Below are 24,885 nucleotides of genomic sequence, written 5' to 3' on the forward strand. Positions count from 1 at the left end.
TGTACTGGAATATACAATACAGAGCTAAAGGTTGACAACCACAATGGAAGTCCACAGTCAGATGTTTAAAGGCTCTAAGATGAAATCTAAGTGTTAGGTTCCTAGTTTAATGCTTTACAGAAGCACAGAGCTTCCCAAGAATGTGGGGCAAGGCTTTTTCATCTCCCTGTATCAAAATGGGGAGAGCTATTCACACAACCCTCAAAAGGTTGCATCCCAAAAAGGTTGGCTGACAGCTGAGAAAGCTTAGCCTGTTAGAACACCCTTGAAATTTAGTTCTGGCTCTTCAACTCAGATCCTAGTAGGAGGCACAACAGAACCTGCCATGGGGTCCTCTGTGCCATTACTTTTTGTGCCAAGCAATGATTAAACAACAGTTTAAGGGGATTTATAAAGCTTTTAAAATACCTCTAAGATCTTCAATAGTTTCCCGTGTTGGCAGGTCCTAAAAAAATGAAAAGAAACACACAAGATTAACATGGTCACTTATTAAATTCTGTTGGGAAAAAAACCATCTATCAATGTAGCTATCAATAGCTATCTAATCAAAGGTTAATTACAGCATTGGTAAGCTGCTTAACACCACTGAAATTTGAACACGTACCTTGCACAAAATGCAAGGGGTGGGTGAAGGAGATGGTTATAGAACAGTCATGCTCCAAATTGAATCACTGCAATTGTGTGTGATGTTTGGGGAGGGGAAAGAAAAGGAAGATGTCCTCTAAAAAAAAATTTTTTTGCAGTGCCTAATCCAGATACATTTTTTTTAATCATTAAGGAATGGAATGTGTTCATCTGTTCCACTTTTCCAGCTATGTGCTTCCAAAGCACTAGAATGAAAAGTCTGGTCTCTAGCATTGGTAAATATTCCTCAATGGAAAACTAGAAGACAGAGACATTAAATTAATATAGAATCATTTAGATTCCAAGAAAGCTTTGAAGGTCATCAAATCCCCTCTGCCATACACACACACTCAAAGCAGGTACAGTTTGAACAGGTTGCTCAGGGCCATCTCCAATAGAGTTTTGAAAATCTCCAAAGAAAGAGATTTCACAACTTCTCTGGAAAACCTCTTCCAGTATTTGACCACTCACTTGGTAGGGAAAAAAAAAAAACACCAAACCAACCACCAAACAAACAAAACAACCCCACACAAAAGACATTAAATGTAATTGATCTAACTGTAGCTTTCCATGGCTGCAACTGTTTCTTATCCTGCCACAGGGCACCTCTGAGAAGAGAGTGCTCAGTCTGTTGTGTATCTTACTACTAGAAAGCTGCAGACAGCAGTAAGCTCCTCTTCTACTCTTACAAAAGATGTTAGCCTTACAAAGGCTAAAACATCCCATCTGCCTGTCCTTACACATCATCCTCAATCACCTTGGTGGCCTCTGCTGGATTCTCATCAGAAGGTCAATGTGCATGGGAACTATCTGGGGAGCTCAAAACAAAACACAATACCCCAGAGGAACACTTCAGGAGTTCAAATTCAACAGCCCAAGTGCATAATTAAGAACGAGACATTGAAAAAAATGACTGTGGCTCTTTTCTGACTGACAGGCACCAAAACCAAGAGGAAATAATTATTGTTTTCTAAAATTTCATGGTGGTATCCTGGCAGCAAGAACAGGAGACTTGGTTTGACAAGACCCAACCTGCATGTTTGGAAGTGGGAGACTAGGATGAGATCCCAGGAAGACATAGGTTTGCAGAATGGACAAATACCAGAATACTGGAGAGCAGGACAGAAACAAGGTGAAAAATATTTTACCTCATTAAAAAAAAAAAAAAAACAAACCAAAAGAACTATTAATGTCTGTGAATCATACAGATGCTACAAAAAGGTAAAAACACTCCAGGAAATGAAGAAATAGTTCTGATTCAGACCAGGATTTGAATAATTTGTAGTAAATAGGGATAAAGGGTGGGTGTGGAGGAATACAAAGACAGAATGAAGTATCAAATAGCCACTTATTCAGAAATCACTAACCATCCTCTGCACTGACTGAGGCAGGAGTCCTGTAGAAAAAAATAGCATGGCATCACATAATTAAAGATGTTATCACAGTATGCAAGGGGAGTAGCTTAAGATTACACAGACAGTGTTATTCTGTTTCTTAATTTTTTGAAAATTTCTTCAACTTAGCATGAGTGTTTCCTATTTTTTTCTTTCATAACATTTACATATATCACCTTCATCATTTCATATACCTTTGATTTATTAAGCATGGCCAATGGCATTGAGTGCACATACGTGTACTTTTAACCTCCTGTAGACATCTCCTAGATTTAAATGGCTTTTATGCTTCGTTTAAATAGTCAAGAGATGGTTTTGGTTCATTTTATAAGCATAAGTCTAGTTACACAAGACCAAATTATTAATGCTCCGGGAGCAGATCCCTTCAGAGGCAACAAAATAATGCTGATTGCATTAGCCTCTCTCCCTTCTCTCAAAGCAGCCACAACAGCTAGTTGCTCTTGGCAAGATTTCCAAAGGCCGCTTGCTATCTATAGAGCAGAGAGAGCCCTCCTAAGAAGTGCAGCATTATGTAGGACAGTTTTCAGCTGCAAAGCCAAACCTTTAGGACAAGGCTGACTGGCAGCAGTGGTATACCCAAGTAGATGCACGGAATGACCCCTCCTCCTTGGAGCAGACCTATGCTACAAGCAAGCAGTAGCTGGCAACACAAAACTGTGTGTGGTGAGCTGTGGACTGCACGAGGTGAGGACACTGCTGGAGAGGGGCACATACTAACCGTTGCTCCAGGTGAGTCCTGCGAGTGCGGAGCCTGCGCTCTGGAACTGTCAGGAATTGTTTGGGTGGAGTCATTTTGGCTGGTCTCACCGATGACATGATCCCCCGAGTTATTGCTGAAGCGAAAGCAAATGAAAGATAAAGAAATGCTTCTTACCACGGGGCATCACAGTGAGTTTTGGGAAGTAGCTGAAGAATAAGAACAAAATGGGAAGAAGTAGCACAGCACAATGAAGTAAGAGCACTTCTTTCCCCTCCAATGATAAAAGCCCAGGGCTGTAAAAATACTGTAATGCTTTTCTGCACTTCCTTCCTCACCAAGACAATTTGATAAAAATAAAATAATAAAAACCCCTCAATCTAAAATGATTATGGTGTCTTCAGAAGTAGAGCTATGAGAAATACAATGACATCTCTTCAACCTCCCTATGAGTATATAATACCATTTAGCCTGCCTGACACACACACAGATTTACTGGCAGAAAAGGCTATTTGGGGCTTTTCCTTAGACATATGACAATCAAATGCTATTCTTTCCACAACTTTGGCTTTGTAAATCCTTGTGTACACAGGGCTTATCTAACTGCCTTTTTATTTGGAAACCTCCCATAAAACAACTACTTGAAATGCAAGACAGAGAGTACTAATACAATCATTAAACCACAAAATAATATTTTTGCTCTGATCTAGGCAAACCAAGTATACAGCCATTACTAACTTCATATACTGTAAGGCAATTTATTGATCAGTTCCTTTGTGGATACACTAAACTATCCAAAAACTCCTTTTATGCATATTTTCTACTGGCTTTTCCATGGATATAAGCAGGTATTTTTGGACAAGGTTTACTATTGAGAACCTACAAATATTCTCTTTCTCAGGTATAGCACAACAAAAATTCAGTCAATAAAAAAGAAACAACCCAGAAGAACACCACAGTGAAATGTCAAAAAGCGTGAGGCTGGGCTTTTCCATTTGTTCATGGGGTTCATTTGTTTTTTTCACCAAAAACTTGTTTTTAAAACTCTAAAGCTGTATCTAAGCTATAACATTATTTATCTGGGGGTCTCAATCTTCTTTCCACAATACTTTGTGGTTAACTAGCTTCAAAAACTTGTTCAACCAACTTGCCAACTACCAAGGTCTGTTTAAAAAATTCTGTCATCCATGGAGTCAAAATAATATTATGTTCTTTATTTTCTGACTGAGTACAAAATAATAGATTGTTCTGCATACACAAATCAACCTGGGAGGAAGAGTCGCGTGATTTAACATGCAACTTTTACCGTATTCTACCTTTACTTCTCAGCCAAAACAGTCTGAAAGGCATAACCCCATCTAAAACAGAAATGTTGTGTGGTTAGTGACACACAGAGGCATTTCTCAAAGGGTCTCGATGCAGGCAGACCTTGACTCTCCCAGCAACATCACTGCCAGGAGTGTAGCACAGATGTGCATGTGTAAAGACATGGAAGAACAGTAGCACAGAGGAACACAAACTATCTTGATACTACTTAGCTGGCACAGAACTAGGAGTAGCAACTGCAAATGCACCCAAAAATACCCTAAGTAAGTTCTTTTATACAGAGCTCTCTGTTGAAGCTTGACTGGTAGTTTTAACAAAGCTACTCAATTTAAGCTTGCTTTGGACATTCTTATGCTTCTATCACTTTTAGATGTACCTTATTTCAGCATTTTTCACATTTGTCATAACACTTGGGATCACTGAAAGCCACTTGCCAGCTTCATTTGTTTGTATGACTCAAGCTTGAAAAACCAGCAGGAATGGTCTCCATTTATTCCCAAGAGTGTATAGCGGAACATTCTACCAATACGCAAACCTGAAAAATGTCAGTACTAGTCTTCATTCCACTACTGTTTTTACCTTTAATCCCATCACAGCCTGGAAGCAGCCTTATTGATCATATGCAGCAAAGACTAATAGTACTTGGCTCCTCCATAGAGAAGCTACAACTACCTCCCAAATGCCCCTGAGAAACAAAAGCTTTCCTCATGAACAGGACGACAGAAGCATCATAAGCAGTCACAATAAAACATAAGGGGGAAAAACAACTTCACATCTAGATGTGATCTGAGAGGGAATTTGCTACAAGCACACAAAGGCAACACAAGGTCAGGCTTCCAAAGCCACGTTATTAAAGCATCTTCTTTGCCAACAGGTGCATGCCACTTCTTTGCCTCTTCCCAGCAAGTAAGCACAGCAGGAAGTGGAAAGACCAAGTTTTTAAGGCTTCCCCAGAAAACTTCTTCCAGGTTCTCTCCAGGATCTGTTAGCACAGATCTCCAGTACATATCTCCTCTACCACCTTCATGGTGCCCAGCTGCTGCCTGACCTCTGAATCAGGTGCAGCTCAGCCTGCTCCACTACAAGAATGTTTCAGCTACCCAGTATAAAAGCACTAATCAGGTTTTTAAAAGTGTCATTCTTCATACAACTGTAAGGCGTTTTCTTGCACTCAACAGACATTTCTGCTGTGCAGGACCATGGTGCAAACTCACCCATTTTACATGATGTGCCAGCAAGGCAATGAAAACCTTACCTACAATTTGAGGACTGAACCGCTTCTCCTTTTTGAACCTCTGTATCTTTACATTGCCTTCCATTTTTTCTTGAGAGCTTCTGTTGAATTACTTCGCCTTTATCAAACATAAGGTGCAAACGGTAGCTGATCACCTTTATTACCGTGAAGAACACTGTCACCGAGCTGCAGTACACAAAAACTGTCACTGCATTTGCTGGAAAAGCCTATAGGAAGAAATAATGAAGACACAATGATAACAGATTGTTTTGAGAAGATGCTGCTAAAATTTTTAAATACAATATATATATTGAGTTCTGCTTACAGAAAAGGTTTAAGGGTTTCTTCAAGGTTCAGCCTATTTCACAAGATCTATTCTTCCTTTAATTAACTGTGGATATTATTTACTATCAAAATCAGCAAAAACTCACCACAGACAAACATTAAAAAGCTTTTTAAAATACTACATTTCCATGTTAATGCAGCTGGAGCCTTTCCTAAACTATGAATTCATAAAAATACAGACACAAAAAAACCCATTAGTTATCTACAAACAGGAAACCTTTAGAAAACGTCTGTCATCTTACCCTGTATGTCAGTTATGACTCAATAGTAAAACGCTGTAGCTTGATGTCCATTTTCTAATGCCTCACAGCATGTTCCCAAATACCTTAACCATTGAGGAATTTTAAATAATTAGTCAGGACTACTAAAAACAAATGAATAAAAATGCATTTGGAGAGGCATCTGTCCTGGCTGAGGCTGGAGGAGTGAGCAATTGGCTGTGGGGTGCTTAGTTGCCAGCTAGGGTTAAACTATGACACAACCTCTTTGAATTCCTTTTCTAAAGTGCATAATTGTTAATTTGCAGCTGTCTGTGATATGTTTGCTGATCTGTGATGAGCACCTCAGTTCTTAGCCATTAAAATTAATTACAGTTCCACTACAGTCTGTAAAGTTCTTTCACAGACATGACATACTAACAACTTTTTTTATACAATACTTCCTTACAGTAAAGGGCAAATCATTGCAATGGACACTTGCAGTTATAATTGAAGTACCAAAGTCTTTACCATTATAGTCACAGAACACGCTTGTGTATTGTCATTACACAGGTGCAGTCTCATGGTGAGTTTCATCTCATTTCAAGTTTTAGGGTTATTTTTTAAACAGAGCTTTACTATAGTCCTGCACAACAACAACAAAAAAACCCAAGCAACAAACAAAAACAAAAAAGGTTTTCAATACTCAGGATTTGCTGAAAGCCTACTGAAGTTAATTTTTAAGAATGGTCTTTGCTTTGGGACTAAATCAATCATTTTTCCAAATTCATAAATAAACCACATCGACCACACAGGTGAAGGGAAGAACAAGGCATGCTTATTTCATCTTTAGAACAAGTCACCACATTTATCTTGATGTTGAAATTAATGTTGAATCATTTCTGTGCTGTGACAAGCAAGTGGGTTGCAATTTTGATGCTGCTTTTGGCTCACTGGGACTTCATACCATCAAGATGTACACACAAAAATTTTCAGGCAAATCCTTTTTTATGACTATTCTGATTCAGATACAAAGAATCTATTGCACAATAGTGGAGGAGCTACTTAGGATGTACGTACTACCAATGATCCCTAATAAGACAGACATGACTTTCTACAAGTTGAGGCTTAAGTCTGTTAAGAGTACTGTGTAAAAACCAACTCTCAGCATACCCTTCAGTTATTTAGTGAACTCGGGTCAGAGAGAGGATCCATTTGCAAGCTCATGTTCTCAGGGTATAAGGCTTGGTAGATGAAGTTGAAGAGCTTGAGGTTGAAGAATTTGTGGTTTATGACTAATGTTTTTACAAAACAAGTTAGAAATTGCTTGGTTTCACAAAGAGTGACAGCCAGTTATCTGTAATGACTTGTTTAAGAGAGATTTGTTCACCTTCCAAGGAACCTCTTCAACTATACACTAAAAGGTACAGATCAATTACTCATTATTAAATAACTCAGAATGACCCACTAGAAAAGAAGTGCTTTATAGGTGGCATTCATAAAGCTTAATAAATATTATATGAATAATGTCAAGAGGACACAACAAAAATAGATTTCCAGTAAGCGCAGCCTATGCGTGCAGAGACCATGCTACAAGAGAGACTGAAAGGAAGCTCCTAGATTTCTGAGTGGAAAAGAGGGCCAGTTTTAGCAAATGCTGAGTGCTGCATGTCCTCATCCCTGCCTTGTGACCAGACCTACCAGAGCTGTGCCCCGAGCCAGCCCGTGGTCTCCCTGCCCATCTGTCCGAGATACACGATGTTTTAGTGCACCCACCACACCAAGACTGCCAATGCATAACATGGACAATGCATCTTTAATACTCTGAATGCTGGGGCAGGCTGAGTGCTACAAGCCAGCAGGCAGCTACCTGCCCACGTGAGGAATTAGGAGAAAGATGAAGCCAATAATGGAAAGCCCTCCATTCTCTGAATCAGGCCTCTTGCATAAGGTACAAGTGTCATATGACTGCAGTTGGTGTTCCCAGGTACAGGTAGGTGAAAGATATCAAATCCACACTAAGGAGGAATTAAGTTATAGACCACTGAGGAATTAGATGATAGAGTCACTTTTGATGCACTATAATTATAATTAGCCTGGTTTCCTATGAAAATGAGGTTTTATAATCACATCATGTGCCTGTGTATTCATCATCTCCCTCCATCCCCTCAGTTGAAAAGTAGCCAAAGAACTAAAAAGCTATTCAGGAAACTTTAAGAGAATACACCCCATTGGGCAAGGTCACAGCAGCACACCTCCTCCATTAATGAGAGGAATCCACACAGCTCTCTGACCTTTTGATGCCACCCCAGTGACAGAAAAAGCTTCAATTCAGCAGACATCTTATTAGAAGCTAGGAAAAAAACCCCCACAAATACAAATTCATTAGAAAGCAGGCTTCATGACTTCCCACAGGTTTCTATGGAAGCTGCAGCCCTAGTTTTCTTCATTCTCGCCCCATTAGAAATTCTACCATAAGGTACTTTTTGTTCTCAGTAGCTTCTGTTGTACCCTGCACCAGAATAGTGTGGGGTCAAGGCCAGAAATGCAGGCTGGTGTGTCCCAAATGTGGCCCAACTTACTATTGCAAATGCAACAGAGTTGATGTCACCATGTATGGAGCACCTTTGCTTGGGGCTCCTGCCTGCCCAGAGATTGTTCCCAGAAGAACAGCCACATTCTCCTTCAGTGTCTACTGACATTATTTGAGCAGCACAAAGGTAGAGGTGACTGAAAGATATACATAAAGGTATATAACCTTTGAAAAAGTACCATACCTTGTAAATCGGGCTGAATGATAAAGGGTGCTTAGACCCACATGTATCCCACCCACTGCTTGAGCCCCTGAGGCACCTAAAGCAAGGCACTGCTGCACCTGGGCCTGACTGTCTCCAGTGTGCTACACAACACAAATGAGGGAACTCCCAAACAAATGTGCAGTCAGCCACTACCATCAGACATACGCATGGGAGATATAACACTGGGGCCAAAGACCCATATTTATATGTTAATTAAGGTGAATCAGTACTGAGAGATGTCCATCACACAGTATAAAACATGGGAAAGCAGGTAGCAAATAAAATTCCAGGGACGTACCTTGAGTTCTAATTGTGTGTCCTACCACACAATAAATACAGTACGTAACAGGGTAGCCTGTATCTCTGCTGTGTTATCTTAACTCTGACAGAGCGATTGACAGAGTAGGGTAAAACGTGGCCAAGTGGGACTGGAAGCAGCTGACACACTGCCAGTTTTATCTAGTTTACCTCTGAGTAATTTATGTGCCCACACCCTTATACTGCCATGTTGTACTTCTCCTATCACAGAGTGATTTGAGGACCTAGTGCTTAAGAAGTAACAACCCTGTGAGTTCAAGGGTTCCCTGTCCAACAAGAGGCAGGAGAAACATTCAGTATGTTGTTTTGGGGACTCGCCCAAACACGAGGCACATTCTCTTGTAGCTTGTAAAATAAGCTATATGCAAGTAGTTCCCAAAGTTGCATGTCTGGGTCACTGGTGTTTTACTGGGTCTGAATTCAGCCCAGGGGCTGAATACTAAAGTTATCACCATTTTCATGTGCAAAACACATAGGGATCCTGGACTGTTTGGTGGAATAAGAACTTTAATTCTTAATATATTATGAAAGTTGATATGGCACAGTTAGAAGAGATCTCATTATAATTTTGAAAGTTGATTTTAACAGCAGTGATGCTCCAAATATCCAATGTACATTTTTAATGCTTAAATGATAAATGAGAAAGAAAAGAAAGTGATGGAAATACAGATCTGCATTTTCAAAGGTATGGAAGCTAATAAAGGAATCCTTAGTACCAAAGTAAGCTATGCTGAATTAGCTAGAGAAAGAAATTCTTGATCCACACAACAGAAACAACTTAATACTTTAAGCTTCTCAATGCTACCATCAGCACACCTCTGCTGAGCCACTGTGAAAAAACTAAAAACAGATGGATGAGTTTTGCCATTTGATTCAAATCAGACTGTTTCAGCGAGACTTCCTAACTTCAACAAAAGATTATCCCAAGCAAATGAAAAATTTAAAAAGTAGTACTGTTTTGATTTTGCCATTTCAAGAAACATCAACTGCTTTAGCTGAATCCAAAACCATTGGTGTCAAGTACGTAACATAAATATCACCCCAAGTATTACTGAATATTATAAACAAAATCTATTATAAACCAGAGAAAACCTTTAGTTAAAAAGCAGGTTCAAGTTTTTAAGTGGCAAGAATAGATGTCTTGCATAAAGTTTACCAAGCCTTAGAAACAAGCTACTTAAAACCAAGAAAACATGTAAGGACGTAATTACTCTCAGGCAGCCATCACAATAAATGCATTATTCTTATCAAGGACAAAGAATTCCCATAGCAGTATCTTAGCTCAAGAACAAAAGTCCTGCATTTAACCAGATGATTCATCAGAAAGCCAGTCAGTGTGCAGAAAAAGCAAGTCCATCCAGACAGGCAATGATGATGCCCAAGAGAGGTCAGTAGATAAGTTACATTTTCTCCCCCTCCCTTTAAAAAATGCCTTTTTTTACCTTAGCTCTGATCTATAGTCTAGTGTTCTTTTGTGCAACCCCCATACCTTCTTCAGTTCAGAAGTTTCCCACAAGGAAACACATATCCTTCCAGATACACACTTATATCAACTGGGAAAAAAAAGCTAGCCTTCAATCATTTTCGTTTTTAATCAGACATATGACTTGGACAGCAAACCCTACAATGCAAGACTCTTGCTGGTTTGCACAGGAAATAGACCCTCTCAATCAGAAGAAAGCATATTGTTGTCTTGGTTCATTAACTCCATGAGCCATGCTTACAGGAATTCACTGCAATCCATGCCACAAAATTCAGCATCAACTCATGCTTAAAAATACAAGATTTGCTTTCCACTGGGATTGCAGGGGGATTCATAAATGCTCTTTGGTTTTGATAACCAGGTCCACATCTGGCCACATAGGGTAAAGAAACCTATTTAAAAATTTTATCCAGTCAAAGAAAATTTCTACAGAACTTAGTTAAGAATTTAGTTGAGTCACTCCAGGAACCAAATGGATAGAAACTGTTTCTAACGGAAGCAATATTACCCTATAATCACTGAAGGACACACCAAAATAGATTCAATGATCCAGCATACTTTAAGCTTTTCTCATACAGTAGGAAAACACACAAAAACAGAGCAAAAGTTTCAAGCGTTTCAGGAAAATAAATTTTAAGGTCCGGCAAACAAAACAATTCACTCGCAAAGTTTAAATTTCAGCACAAAGGGAGCTGCATGTCACAAAAAGCCATGTGATTCACCAGTGACATTCAGCAAGGCATATTAATTACATGGTATTTGGATTTTTCCATTTATTTACCCTTCTCATCAGGTAAGGCCGGACCAAACTTCTAAAAAATCCAAAACACCTGTCTCCAAAAGAGATTTTTGAACAAACGTCCCCACGGTCATTCAGCACTTGCCGAGGCCAGCGCTGCACCCCTACCCAACTCCTTCGGCAGGGCTAAGGGTCCGGCCGCTGCCTAGCACAGCCGGCGGACTCACCCCGTTAACCTTTAGACACAAACCCCTCAGGTAAAGCCCACAATTCCCAATATTTAAGCCCCCCAGAGGGCAGTTTACAGCCGGCTGAGCGCACACGCCCTCGCCGCTGCCGCCTGCGGGCCGAGGCCCGCGGCTCCCACCCTGCCCCCGGCTCCCGCCCGCCCCCCGGCCCCTCTCACCAGGTGCAGGGCCATGGGCAGCGTCAGCAGGAACAGCCACAGATAGAGGTGGCAGCTGTTGGTGAAGGCCCCCTGCTCCGGGTCGTGGTACCAGCCCCCGGTCAGCGCCGCCCATACGCCCTGCCCCACCAGCCGCGCCGCCGGCGACACCATGGCCGCCCCCCGCCGCCGCCACCGCCGCCCCTCAGCCGCCCGCCGCCGCCATGCCGGGCGCCCGCGGATTCTCCCATGGTGCCCCGCGACGCCGAGCATCCCGCCCGCCCCACCCCGGGCGCCGCCGCCGCCGGGAGGCCGCCGTCACGGGCCGCCCCCCGCCGGGCACAGCGCCCGCTCGGCGCCGCCAGCCGCGGCCGCCGCCCCCCGGGGTCCGCGCCCGGCTGCCGGGAGCGGCGGCAGCGCACGGAGGCCGCGGGGCGGAGCGGGGCCGGGCCAAGCCGCGGCGGAGGGGGGGGAGCAGTTCTGGCGCGGGGCCGTCTGTCACGGCCGCGTCCCGCCCCGGGCACCGCGAGGTGCGTCCACAGGTGCCAAAAAGCGCGGCACAGGGGCAGCCCCGGCGGCCGCCAGCTGGGCTGCGCGCCTCGCCGGCCACTCCCCCACCGCCGGGTTCTCACTGATCCTGCCCGATACATCACGAGTTTCCGATCTGTGAGCTCTGCCCAGCTTTAGTGCCACCCGTTTTGTGTTCAATTGAGCTGTGTTTTGGGCGGGATGTGGAGAAATTCGTCAAAAAAAAAATCGGTTTCTTTCAAGAATGAGTTCAGGGTAAAACCCAGTCTGCCTTCGTTGAAGAGTTTCACGCAGCTGACCTCAAACTAGCGGAGTGAGGAGGTAGGGGCAGGCTGGAGGAAGCATAGGCGTGTGAAGTGGGGGGGAATGGGGCTGAAAAGGTGATAGAGCTGAGTGGAAGCCTTGAGCAGGGGAGACTAAAGTCAGTGAAGAATGAGACGTAAGGATACCAGGTATATTCTTATGGGACACCCCTGAAGGAAGGGGTGTAAGGGTGGGTTTTGAACACCAGGGCTGACCACACACAGTGCTCCCCACCTCCCATCCCCAACCATCAGGAAATAGCGGTGACATTGCATTGTTAATCTCTCACTAGTCCCTTCTAGGGACTGTTCTATATGCATGACCTTTATTGCAGTCAATTTTGTGAAGGATGCACATCACCAAATTTACCCTACATCAGTTGTTCCTGACCATGGCTACAGTTTCACAGACCAAACATGCCATTCTGCTATGCTTTGTGTGGATTTTTTTGACAAAGTTAGGAGACCAAAAATGCTATTATAGTATTTGTGAGCTAATGAACTACATACCTCAGCTTTCTCCCTGATGTGGCAGGCGATGTGGCTGTGTGGGATGCTTGTGTTGGCTTGATGGGAGGGATAATACAGCACTATGAACAAGCAGTTGGGAGCAGGGGAGGAATGGCATCGTCCTCTTCAGCAGCACTGCCACCCTTAGATGCCTGAGGATCTACAGCTTTGGGGCTTGAGTACTTCCTCAGTGTGACCTCAGTGAGCAGTGAAATTTCAAGAGCTGTTCTTGAGCTGTATGAAGGAGGGACAGTCTTGGCCGCACCTCATGTGCTACTCCTGTAAACACATCTTGCCCAAACTTCTGCCCTGTTAAGTGAATTCTTTTTTATCTTTTGCAGGTTCTTTTCAAAGGTGACAAAGTTTGTTAAAGCAATTGTAATGACAGAATCAAGGGCAATATGCAGCTATGAATAATGTTTCTGATGTATGATAATTAAAAATGTTAAGTTTCAGAAACTACTGAGGTCATTTTCCACAGGCAGAATAACAAATAATTTCCTTTACATGCACAGCTCCAAAACAAAAAGATAGCTAAACAAGGGTGTAAATAGAAAACTTCTTCAAAACCTCCTCTCTTCTGTTTTTTGAGACCTCTAACTCATGTAGGTTATAATGTGGAATGCCCAGATAATGCAGACTGCAATTGATACTAGGTTGACTTGTTGTCCTGGTTTTGGCTGGGAGAGAGTTAATCTTCTTCTCAGTAGCTGCTACGGTGCTCTGTTTTGAATTCCTTGTGAGAATACTGTTGATAACACACTGATATTTTGGTTGTTGCTATGTCATGCTTGTCTTAAATCAAGGAACATTTTGTGTCTTGTGTCCTGCCAGTGAGATGGTACAACAAAGAAAAACTGGGAGGGCTTCCAGCCAGGACAGGTGACTGAAACTGGCCAAAGGGGTATTCCAGACCGTATGACATTGTGCTCACTATATAAAGTGGGGGGAAGAAGGAGGAAGAGGGGGACATTTGGAGTGATGGTGTTTGTCTTCCCAAGTAACCATTACGTGTGATGGGGCCCTGCTTTCCTGGAGATGGCTGAACACCTGCCTGCCCATGGAAAGTGGTGAATTAATTCCTTGTTTTGCTTTGCTTGTGTGCATGGCTTTCCTTTCCCTATTAAACTGCCTTATCTCAACCCACAAGTTTTCTAACTTTTACCCTTCGGATTCTCTTCTCGATCCTGCTGATGAGGGAGTGAGCGAGTGCTTGCATGGGGCTTGGCTGCTGACTGGGGTTAAACCTTGACACTTGTCCACACGTCACTCAAATCTTTCAACTCTTCCTCATCTTTGGATGATGCAGACACCAAATATTTTTTGGTATAATGATACTTGCAGTTATGAAGGGTTCCTGTCATTTCCAGGTCAGGATACGTGTTCTGGACACAACGTAGATGCACAGTATTGTAGCTACACAGTTGCAGGAGTGCCAAAGACGAAAAAAATTACTTCTTTCCTCTCGAGAGATGCCAGTGAGGGTCTGAGCCGAAAGCGTTGCCGTCTGTACGCCGCTCTTCTAACCGGTGCACTCCACTAGGTGGTGCCGTCAGGAAAGTTAAGGGCACTTCACACTGTTCTGGGTCATATTTCCATTATTGGAACTCCTAGGAACAGCAACTATACACCAAGATCCTGGAGCGCTGGGTGCTGAAGAAACATTGAACAAAGACTGACCCGAGTGCAGTGATTGCTAGGGGATAGTGGCACTTCAGAAAGCAAATTTTGGAATAATATCTCTAGATAAATATTTAAACATTTGACTGTACTGCAACCCATACCTTGTCTGACCCAAAACATTCCACACTTAATTAGTTCCTGCAGATTCTTTTAGATAACAAAGTACAAGGTGGAATTTGTGTGGCAGAATGCTTGTATTACAACATACTTTATGGCTTTTATAATAAGGCAAATATGCAGATAAGGGAAAGGCTTGTAATTACCTCGCTGAATAGCTGCAAGGCAATGTTATATTAAAGGAAATGGGAGAAGACTTGATAGACATGCTGGTTCTGCATTCTTTCTTTTTGGTTAATGTGGTTCAGTAAGTCACTTTAGCATAATTGTATTTTTGCATTGTGTATAACTATAAATACAGTGGGATAAGCAAGAATTTATGATTTTTTAATACTGTAATTTTAACTTTTTTTCAATTACTGTCTTTATGTTCAAACCTTAATTCTGTGGTATTCATCTGCAAATTTTGTGTTTATGTAGAGATGTACAATGCTCTGGATGTAGGTTTTTGTGCAAAACATTGAGTGTTCATCACACCAAGTTAGTCAACCCAGCAGTGCAGTTTTTACACCTTTCCCTAGCCTCCTTTACTATCCTTCTTGGGGCCTCTGCTGGCAGCAGCCACATCCATAACCACAGGTCCCACAGCACAGTGATTGGGTCCTGGCATGAAAACTCATTTCCTTCCACTTTGAACCACTGCTTCCCACCAGGCTGGCGAGACGGGAGGGCGTCCCCAGCCCACACACTTCCCTCCAACTTCGAAGGAAACGACAACTGTAGTTTAGAAAGTGATACGATTTTTCCACTTAAAACCAGGAGAATCTTTACCCAGAAATAGCATGTACACTGCATTTGCTATTTTCACGCAACCTCTTAATTGAAAAGACTGTGTGATCGCACCACACAGGGCTGGCACTCTCTCTGTGCATGGACAGGGTGGTGAGCAGAGAAGAGTTGGAGCGGGTCCAGCAGAGAGCAACGAAGATGATTAAGGGCCTGCAGCATCTCTCTTACGAGGAAAGGCTGAGGGAGCTGGGCCTGCTCAGCCTCGAGAAGAGATGACTGAGAAGGGACCTCATCAATGTCTGTCAGGATCTAAGGGAGGGTGGAGCCAGGCTCTTCTCGGTGGTGCCAAGCAACGGGACAAGAGGCAACAGGCAGAAACTGATGCACAGGAAATTCCATCTGGATAGGAGGAAGAACTGCTTCGCTGTGCAGGTGACCGAGCATTAGAATAGACTGCCCAGAGAGATCGTGGAGTCTCCCTCACTGGAAATGTTCAAGCACCATCTGGCCTCGATCCTGTGCCATGTGCTCTAGGATGACCCTGCTTGAGCAGGGAGGTTGGACCAGATGACCCCCTATGGCCCCTTCCAACCTGACCCATCCTGTGAGAGCCCGCGGGTGGCAGAGCAAACACGAACCGAGAAAGCTCAGTTTCTTCAGAAACCTCTTGGGGCTTGTTCCAAAGAAGGCCCAAAACCGCACGAGGAAGGAGAGGGGAAGCTGCGGCAGAGGCACATGCCCTCAGCTCGGTTCGCAGTCCCCGAGGGACAAAGCGGGAGTCGCGGCTCCCTCGTGCTCCGGCTCCGGGGGACCGCACCGACCCCTCCGCCCGCCGCGCCACGTGACGGCGGGCGGCCAATCGGCGGGCCCGGGCGGGCGGGCGCGGGGCGCCGGCGCTGCCCTCCCCGCCTTTCCCGCGCGCGCCTGCGCTCTCTCTGCCGGAGCCCCGCGGTGGCGGCGGCGACCGGGCCGGGCCGGGCGGCCCCGCCCCTGCCCGCGCCCCGCCTTCCCCTCCCGCGGCTCCCGCTCGGCGGCGGCGGCGGCAGGTGAGGATGCGGCTGGGCGGGTGCTCCCGCGTCGGCGGCGCTCCTGCTGCTGGTGGCCGCCGGGGCTGAGGTTGCTGCCATGGCTCTGCCGGGCGCCGGGGCGGCGGCGGCGGCCGCTGGTGGCGGCGGGGGTTCGTGCCCGCTTTGGACGGCACTGTACGACTACGAGGCGAGCGGCGAGGACGAGCTGAGCCTGCGGCGGGGAGACGTGGTGGAGGTGCTGTCGCAGGACGCGGCGGTGTCCGGCGACGACGGCTGGTGGGCGGGGAAGATCCGCCACCGCCTCGGCATCTTCCCGGCCAACTACGTGACCCGCCAGCCCCGCGGCGGAGCGGCGGCGGGGGGCGGCGGGCGGGGGGACCCCGCTGGGAGCCTAACGGAGATCGACTTCCAGCACCTGGAGCTGCAGGAGATCATCGGCGTGGGGGGCTTCGGGAAGGTGTACCGGGCCACCTGGCGGGGCCGCGAGGTGGCCGTGAAGGCGGCGCGGCAGGACCCCGACGAGGACATCACGGCTACGGCGGAGAGCGTGCGGCAGGAGGCCAAGCTGTTCTCCATGCTGCGGCACCCCAACATCATCGCCCTGCACGGGGTCTGCTTGCGGGAGCCCAACCTCTGTCTCGTCATGGAGTTCGCCCGCGGCGGCTCCCTCAACAGGGCCCTGGCCGCCGCCCCCGGGGCCGCGGCCGCCCGCGGGGGCCGCCGCATCCCCCCTCACATCCTGGTGAACTGGGCGGTGCAGATCGCCCGCGGCATGCTCTACCTGCACGACGAGGCCATCGTCCCCATCCTGCACCGGGACCTCAAGTCGAGCAACAGTGAGTCCCGAGCGGGGCGGGGGGGGAGGTGAGTAGGGACCTTCGCACCGCGGCGGCGGCGGAGGTGACGGCTCAGGCCGCTGGGACCGGCGGGGGTCCCGGCGTGGCGGCGCTGGCCGTGGCCGCGGTGCGGGGGCGGGCGGCCGGGCCTGGACGGGCTCCGTCCGGGAACCCTGTTCCACCGGGCCATGGGTGTCGCAACTGGGGCACCCAGTGCCAGTAGCTTAGGCCAGCGGCAGGTTAGCTTGACGGGCTGTGAGCTGGGTACGGACTCGTGGAAAGGTCGGGAGGAGCCGGGGGTACCTCCAGCGCACGCAAAGTCCTGCCCTCTGGGAGAGGAGCTCGCTTAAAGCGGGATAAAATCCTGCGCACAACCGTAATTGCAAATCCACAAGGCTGTTTTCACTCTGATGCGTTGTGTGGTCCTGGCTTTTAAAACTTACCCAAGGAACCAAGCGCCTTGTAAAGAGAAGATTTAATAAGGGTATCACTTCTGTTTCGCTGCTGAACAATCATATGTGTTTCGGGTTTTCAGCGTATGCATTTAAAATTGCTAAAATTTACTTACTTAGCAAACACTGAGGTGGAAAAGACAAATACCTTAAAACCAGTAGAAACTGTTGTTCAGACACCAGATTGACTTTCATCCCTTGGCATGGACAAATGCATCTGCAAGAATGAGAGAGTTGCTCAATTCATAATGGCTCCTTGGTCCATCTGAAATACAGAAGCATCTAAGATTTTGGCCACTGTGCATGGAAGGCTCACTTACTAGAATAGAGTGTTTATGACTTGCCATTATAGTTGTGTTTTGAACTGATGACCTGAAAGTGGAATTCTGTGTGTTTCCATAAATATCTGAAACCATTTCAACTCTTTCCTTTTTCTTCTGAATATGCCAAAAGTGCAGCAATATGTTAGTCTATTTTTTTTTCCGCTTAGGAGTCCTTAAATAGTCCAGTAGAAATAAAAAAAGCTTCATTCAGGTTTGAAGCACTTTGTTTAAGAGGCTTGAAGGTCACCATGCATGGGCTGTTAAGACAAGGCTCAGTCATGGGACTGACTGTTCTGAGAATACTTTCACTATTTATTTGATAAAGAAAGGACCTAGCTCAGCTGTGTTTGTGGTTCTGTTTGTAGCACAGACGATGAACCCTTGGACCTTTAGCATCATGGCCAACACCTTCATTTCTAGCAAGTGGTCTGTAGGCAGCTTGTGCCCGCTTAGTTTGCTGCTGTGTTCGGAGTGAGCTGCTGCACCTTGAGTATTGAGTGGGCCGCTGCATGCCAGCGGCATGTTAAGTGACAGTGCCAAAGTTTGTGTCCGAAATAAATTCGTAACCCTATGGTTTAGCATAACACTGGGAGCTGAGTTGGGTACTACTAAGAACTGCTTACCATTATCATCTTTTTGTATATGGATAGTGGCAGAGCATTTCAAAAGTGTACTTCTGATTATAACCTCAGCATATGTGCCTGTTCGCTGCTTTCATTGCTAACTCCTGTTGCAGCTGCGCTTAACTTGACCTAGTTAGATCTCTCACCTGTATTTCTTAATTTTAGCAAACTTTGAAGACAGTATTGAATATTCTAAGTAGAATTATGTCTCTTGATCATCTGACTAAATGTTAATGTTAGAAGACAGTGGTGCACTGGTGGTACCATTCATGTTGTTCAACAACATAAATTTAAAATGACTGCAAGTCATGGCAGTATCCCCTGTTCTGTCAACTCATCCATTCATCGAAGATTTCACTTCATTCTTTTTCTGTAGTCTTTTGCAGTCTTTCACAGTGGGAGTGGAATGCTGCCAGGGTTGACTGAGCAACTAGCTTGGCGTGGGTAATAACAGTTCTGCAGTGGCTGTGGCTCCAGACAGGGGTCTGGTAGCACCCATTCCAGGCACTGCTACTGGTGGTGGTTCAGTGCTCTCCCTTAAGCAGCTCTAGGTAATATATGAATGTACCAGTTTTGTGCTAGCTTAATTATTTTTGTTAAGAAGGATGTTTTTTCTTCCTCAGACAATAAATTAGAAAAATGACTGCCCTTAACACAGTGTGGTAGGGAATGCTTCTCAGGCTACTTCCCTAGCAAGCAGGCAGGAACTAATTTTTCCAGCCAAGGGAAGGGAGCCCCTTCTACAAGTGTATTTGATCCAGAAAGGGTATGTGTCTGGGCTTGTGGTTGGCAGACAATGGCAAGCATCTCAAAGCATGTTACTTCTCTCCATGCAATTTTATGGAGTTGGGATCTCTATAGCAGATCTAGTGTGGTTTTGCTGATGCCATATTGACAGGACTGGAGAGAAAGTGCCACAAACAGAAGAGCCATGAGAGCAGCTAGCTTTTATTAACAGCAGTATCTAGGCTTGAATGCTCTTGTTTCATTGTGCTCCTTTTAGGAGGTGGGAAAATGTTTGTGTTTCTGCCAGAGTAAGGGAAATTAATAGGTGTACAAATGTTTTCCATATTGGAAAGAAAAATTTAACAAAGTTGGTTGTGAGGGCTGAACAAAGAAGTAAAGTGTAACTCCTCATGAGTTTTGGTAACAGCAGAGAGAGTTTCCTCAGTTTTGGAGTCCATGTAAAATAAACTTAATATTTACAGGTTTTTCAGAAGTCGACAAAATAAAGGTGTAAAGAGCAGGGTTTAGCTTTAGATATGTGTGATAAAATGTAACATAGTAACCATGGTCTCTACTGTTGATTTACGAATTGTGGGTACTTCGTAAAACCTTGTGTGGCTGAGGTGGTATGAAGTTTCTCTGACAAAGACCATGGCCTGTTTTGAGGATAACTTCTCATAAGCAGTTCTTATGTTCCTCAATATACTTTATAGATTAAGGACACAATCTAAAATTAAGGATTTTTTAATTATTTAATTTTTTAAAATTAATTTTAAATTTAATTTAAAATTAAAATTAATTAAAATTAAGGAAAGGTGAACTTTACCTAATCTAAAATCTGAGTAAAAATTTTGGAAGAAAATTTGATTTTTTTCAAGCCATCGTTGTTAGTCAAGGAATTCTGAATTATTTGATGCTTTAACTGAAAAGGAGATGTCTTAAAAATTGTGAAAATACTTGAATATTCCTAACTGTCTTCTGAGTAGGAACTTAGTCTTGATTAAGTGTGCCAGCTGACTATGAGAAAAATTTAAGTTTCACTGGAAATAAAAGACAGAAATTCATCTACAAGACTAGACAGTAATAGTTATGTGTGTCTTTTTACCACATCTCAGCTGTTTTTCTGACTCTTTGGAAGGGCAATTTTTTTGCTCTGAGGGAATCAAATTTCTTGCTTCAGGGCAAGGACACCCCATTAGTTACAAAACCTGTGGTTGTGTAAGGGCTCAGCACAGCCTCCCCTGATTATTCTATCCTGAAGAAAGCTAGTAATATGTTTGGCTAGAGTATGCCACATTTTCACTTTCTGAAGTCGAGTGTAGAGAAAAAAGGTTTGTGGTTCTGGGGTTGATTTCAGACTGTGCACTGTTGCTGTCATACTGAGAACCGGCGAGAAACGACACAAGTCCAAGTTCAGGGAGAAATGGAATTATTTTATTAATTACAAGCTAGGTTATATACCTTTGTATGAAAGGGTGGCAGGAGGTCATTGGTCCTTTGACCAGCCAGCCCTTAGAAGGATTGGCTGAAGTTCTCTAACACCCATTCAAAATATTTTTCCCATATATCAAAACAAGACTTGGAAAACAAATCCCAGGTGCAGAGATAGACAATTAATTTACAAAAATCTCTACACTCTTTTCAGCTAGCTTTCATGAGAAAGGAAAACTTCACAAAATGCTTCAGCAGCTGGAAAATTCCTCTGGTCCTAGCTTTTTAGTATCCACAGTGCACTACGTCTGCCTTTAAAAAAATGCACTTTATCTCTAGTACAGCAACCTTGTGTACTCCTAGGAAGCATTGCAATAAGTTCAGAATATCTTGCTTATGGCATAGACCTGTCTATGATTACAGAGTTGATTATGTGTAGATTAAGTGTACTAACACAGTACTGATAAAGTGCTCTGTGCTCTCTTGTCATGGATGGATATGCAAGTAGGGTTCAGTTTGATATGGCTTTCACCAGCTCCTGCAACATCCCAGGGTCCTTTGCATCCCTTAGCTCTGTGAAGGGCGTTGAGTTTATACTGCTTTTTGGAATTGTCAAGGCCAGCTTGAGTTTCAAGGATTGTTGAATAAGACCATGGAGGTGACAACGCTGATGGGAACTACTTGGAATCTGAAGAAATCAAACATACAAGAGGACACCCACTGTAATGTGATGTTCTTCAAACTAGTCTCATGAGAAGCAGTCTGAGAATAGGAGTCATTTGACTTTAAAACCTTAAAAGGAAGTGTGATGTGTTTTGACGGAACTGTTGAATCACTTATGTTTGATGAGCCAAGGTGTCCTGGAGTTTGAAAAAGCAAGAACAAATTATCTCTGGTTCTTTGCTTTTACAGGTTATTTGCAGCAGAATTGCTCAAGTTATGCTATTAAACACCTTTCAAATAAGATGGAGATGTTTTCCAGAATTCATAAAACCTGCTTTCTCTCTAACTTCTCTGCCTAGTGACTTTAGGCTAGCTGTTCAGGAAGAGGAAGAGTAAGAAACTAGAGTTAAGCCATCTTCTGAACTGATTTCACATATTCTGAAATCACTAGGGTGCATAATTTGTCTCTTAAGTGTTTCGAAAAGGTGAGACTTATTCGCATCACAAGTAGAGCTGTAAGAACTACTTGTGTGTTACTAGATGTTTGAATTCAGAATCTTGTACAGCTACCAAGAGAATTCAAAATTAAATTATATTACAATCGTCTTTGGTGGTTTTGAGAGAGAAGAGAAATGGCTTTTCAGTAGATTTGAGCTTCAGTGTAACTTCCTTTGAAAATGAAGTTCCAAGATGCCCACTAATGGCAGTGAAACTTTGAGTGTTTTCTGTCAGTAGCACTGTGCCAGTTACTGCTCACCTACTGTGGTGTAACAAAACTAAAAAACCTGATGTTCTGTGGGTATGTATTCTGCATCTCAGTCTCTTCCTCCTGGTACTCCCATTTGTGGAACTTACACTCTCATATAGGCTTCCATGCCTCCAGTGTCCCTGGTGGGCTAAGCCTGGCTGTCCCAAGGTGCCCATCTCCAGTGCTGAGTGACTCCTGCACCTCCTGTAGCAGGCTGCATATGTTGTAATTGGTTTGACACTGCTTGTATTGTCTGGCTAGCTGCTAAGCTCCTTGTGGCTGGTGTCTCTGAGGTCTGGAGGGGAGTGGATGTTTTTTCTGGCTGAACTAACTGAAGTTCCTCTGCCATAAGGCAACTGGCTTTCATAAAACCTGTAGGAACCATGTCTTCGAGAATGTGGTATCACTTTGATAAATGTCAGTCAGGTAAAATAGCGGGCCAGAAGTTATTTAGCAGTTTAAAATCTGTATGCTGTAGTTTTCCATGTTGTCTTCATATAGGAAGTCACGGTACTTAACACTTTACACTGTTCTTAATTACTTAAAATCTCATAAAGCTAGAAATTGTGCCAGGTATACCAGTTTCCTGTCCCATCTCTGAGAGGCGGTAGCCCTGCCTTGTGCTTTGCTGTGAAGATAATGCTGCTGCATTACATTAAGAACTGGTCACACATCCTGAAGCATCCAGAAGTGTATAAGTAGAAAGGAGCTCTGTTTTTTTTAACCTTGTTGGCTAAGTATTCTTTAAAAAAAACACAGAAAACCAAAATCAAACTGCCTTCGTGCAAACATTGGTAGGATTGCAAAATTTCATTAATTTGGGAAACAACACTGGTTTTGAAGGTTATGATCTACTTAAAGTGCCATTGAATTCCAGTAGGTTTTTCTTTGAATGTCCTTATGTCACATGAAAGAGTTCTGTGTAAAACATTGCTCCCAGTAATTTTTTTCATTATTTGATGTGTGCTCAGACTATGCAGATAGGGATTCTGTTTTTTGAGAGGCCCTGAAGGTTAGCTGGATTCTGTGGGAGCATGAAATGCTTAGCAGCCTTGAGCTAGAGTGTTATCTTTTTCTGGTTCATCAAAGGCAATGCTATGTGTTACACGTGTTTTAATAGTCAGTTGATATATTTATTTGTTGCATATAAATATGTTGTATATTTCATGTTCAGAAAGATGCTGGAATTCAAGAGAGAACAATTTTGAGTGACTGATTGCTGCAGTTGTCTCAATCTACCATAACTATATAACTATATAACTATAGTGTTAAAATGTTGTAGAGGCCTAATTTCCAGTTGAAGGATGTGTTTCAGCATTTTAACATAATATTCAGGAACCTTATGATTTTAATACACTATCCGTCAAATGAAATTTTGTGAACTGCTCTGTAATGCAGTATTTGTACAGTCTAAGCTTTCAGAGGAGGAATAACATCCAGCAGTTATTTTATTTGTAGATGAAGACTTAACTGCAGTAGCCATTTATTTCACCTCAATTACTGTCATCTATATTTGCTTCTGTTTGATGTTTTTCTGTGTCTCAAGTCTGGACATTAACAGGTGGAAAAAATTGCTCATTAATTTAGAACAAAGTCCCTCAAACTTAAGAAGGCTGAAGTATATTTACATGAAGTGCTTAATGCTGAAAACAAGACTCTAGGCTGAAACACTAGCTATATGTAATTTGATTAATTAAAACCCCATGAACTTTTAACACCCCTATTTATAACTCATTTTTAATACAGACTCATTTTAATGTTTCCCCAACTATGTCCATCTGACAGCTGTAGAGAGTTATTTCTTATTTAGTGTTGAGACTGCATCTCTAACAGGTAGAATTATTAAGTTAAGAATAATATTACTTTGATCTTTCTCTGGATTTAGCTTGGTTTTTCATGTCTTTCTTCTCTCTGTCTTTGTTCTGTCATTGTAAAACACCAAGTGATCTGGTTTACAACAGTTGGAAGATTGGGAGGTTTTTTTGGTTCTTGGTTTTTTTTTCTGCTTTGTGTTATACTCCTTCCTAGCAGGTTTCTGCAGGAGGTTCATTTGCACCAAGGTTTCTGGTAATATCTTCATGGAGAATGTGGGGAGTAACATTCTAGTCTGTATGTCGTGTTTGCTCACTGTTTTTGATGATAAGGAGTTCTGCTTTGGGGTAGCATTGTAAATTGAAGTGTAGGACTACGGATAAGAGTGTTTTTAATGTTTGTATATTAAAGAAGGCTTCAAGCATTACTTGGCTAAAAGTTTTTGGTTTTTTTTTTTTAAAGCTGGTACCGCAGGGATATGTTCACATACCTTCCTGTCTCTGAAAATTGCACTGAGCAAGCAACCCATTTCCATAAAGGTCAATAGAAAGACAGCTAAACACCTCCCATTAGCTGTTAAAATACTTACACAATTTTGTTCATTCCCCTAAACAGTGAAAAATAAGTTTAACTGCTGACTGTAAGACTTGTTAAATGAGGTATTGTACTTAAATAAACAGACTTCAAAGTGTGGTTGGGATTTAGACATTGGTAGTGTTATCCAAGCATTAGAAAAAAATGAGATGTAACTGAGTTTTCAGTTACAGATTATTCCCCCATCCCCATTGGAACTGCCGGGACAGGGCATGTCTT

At 43.5% G+C, this 24,885-nt stretch overlaps 2 protein-coding genes across 2 annotated transcripts in view; one reads left to right on the plus strand and one right to left on the minus strand.

The window, feature by feature from the left end:
• The window catches only part of PCNX2 (pecanex 2), a gene marked incomplete at its 3' end in the record, with an annotated part of 149,319 nt that extends 137,575 nt beyond the window's left edge, over positions 1 to 11,744 (minus strand). Inside the window, exons 1-4 of the mRNA XM_082276849.1 lie at positions 11,583 to 11,744; positions 5,318 to 5,523; positions 2,758 to 2,872; positions 409 to 445 (exon numbers count right to left, since the gene is read on the minus strand). Of these exons, the coding sequence (XP_082132975.1) occupies positions 409 to 445; positions 2,758 to 2,872; positions 5,318 to 5,523; positions 11,583 to 11,735 (511 nt within the window). The 5' untranslated portion in view covers positions 11,736 to 11,744. The remainder of the gene's footprint in view (positions 1 to 408; positions 446 to 2,757; positions 2,873 to 5,317; positions 5,524 to 11,582) is intronic.
• Positions 11,745 to 16,505: 4,761 nt separating this feature from the next.
• The window catches only part of MAP3K21 (mitogen-activated protein kinase kinase kinase 21), a 42,161-nt gene continuing 33,781 nt past the window's right edge, over positions 16,506 to 24,885 (plus strand). Inside the window, exon 1 of the mRNA XM_082276913.1 lies at positions 16,506 to 17,294. Coding sequence (XP_082133039.1) covers positions 16,556 to 17,294 — 739 coding nt within the window. The 5' untranslated portion in view covers positions 16,506 to 16,555. The remainder of the gene's footprint in view (positions 17,295 to 24,885) is intronic.

This window comes from Coloeus monedula (genome assembly GCF_965178545.1).
Source record: "Coloeus monedula genome assembly, chromosome: 2".
In the NCBI taxonomy this organism is placed as follows: domain Eukaryota; kingdom Metazoa; phylum Chordata; class Aves; order Passeriformes; family Corvidae; genus Coloeus; species Coloeus monedula.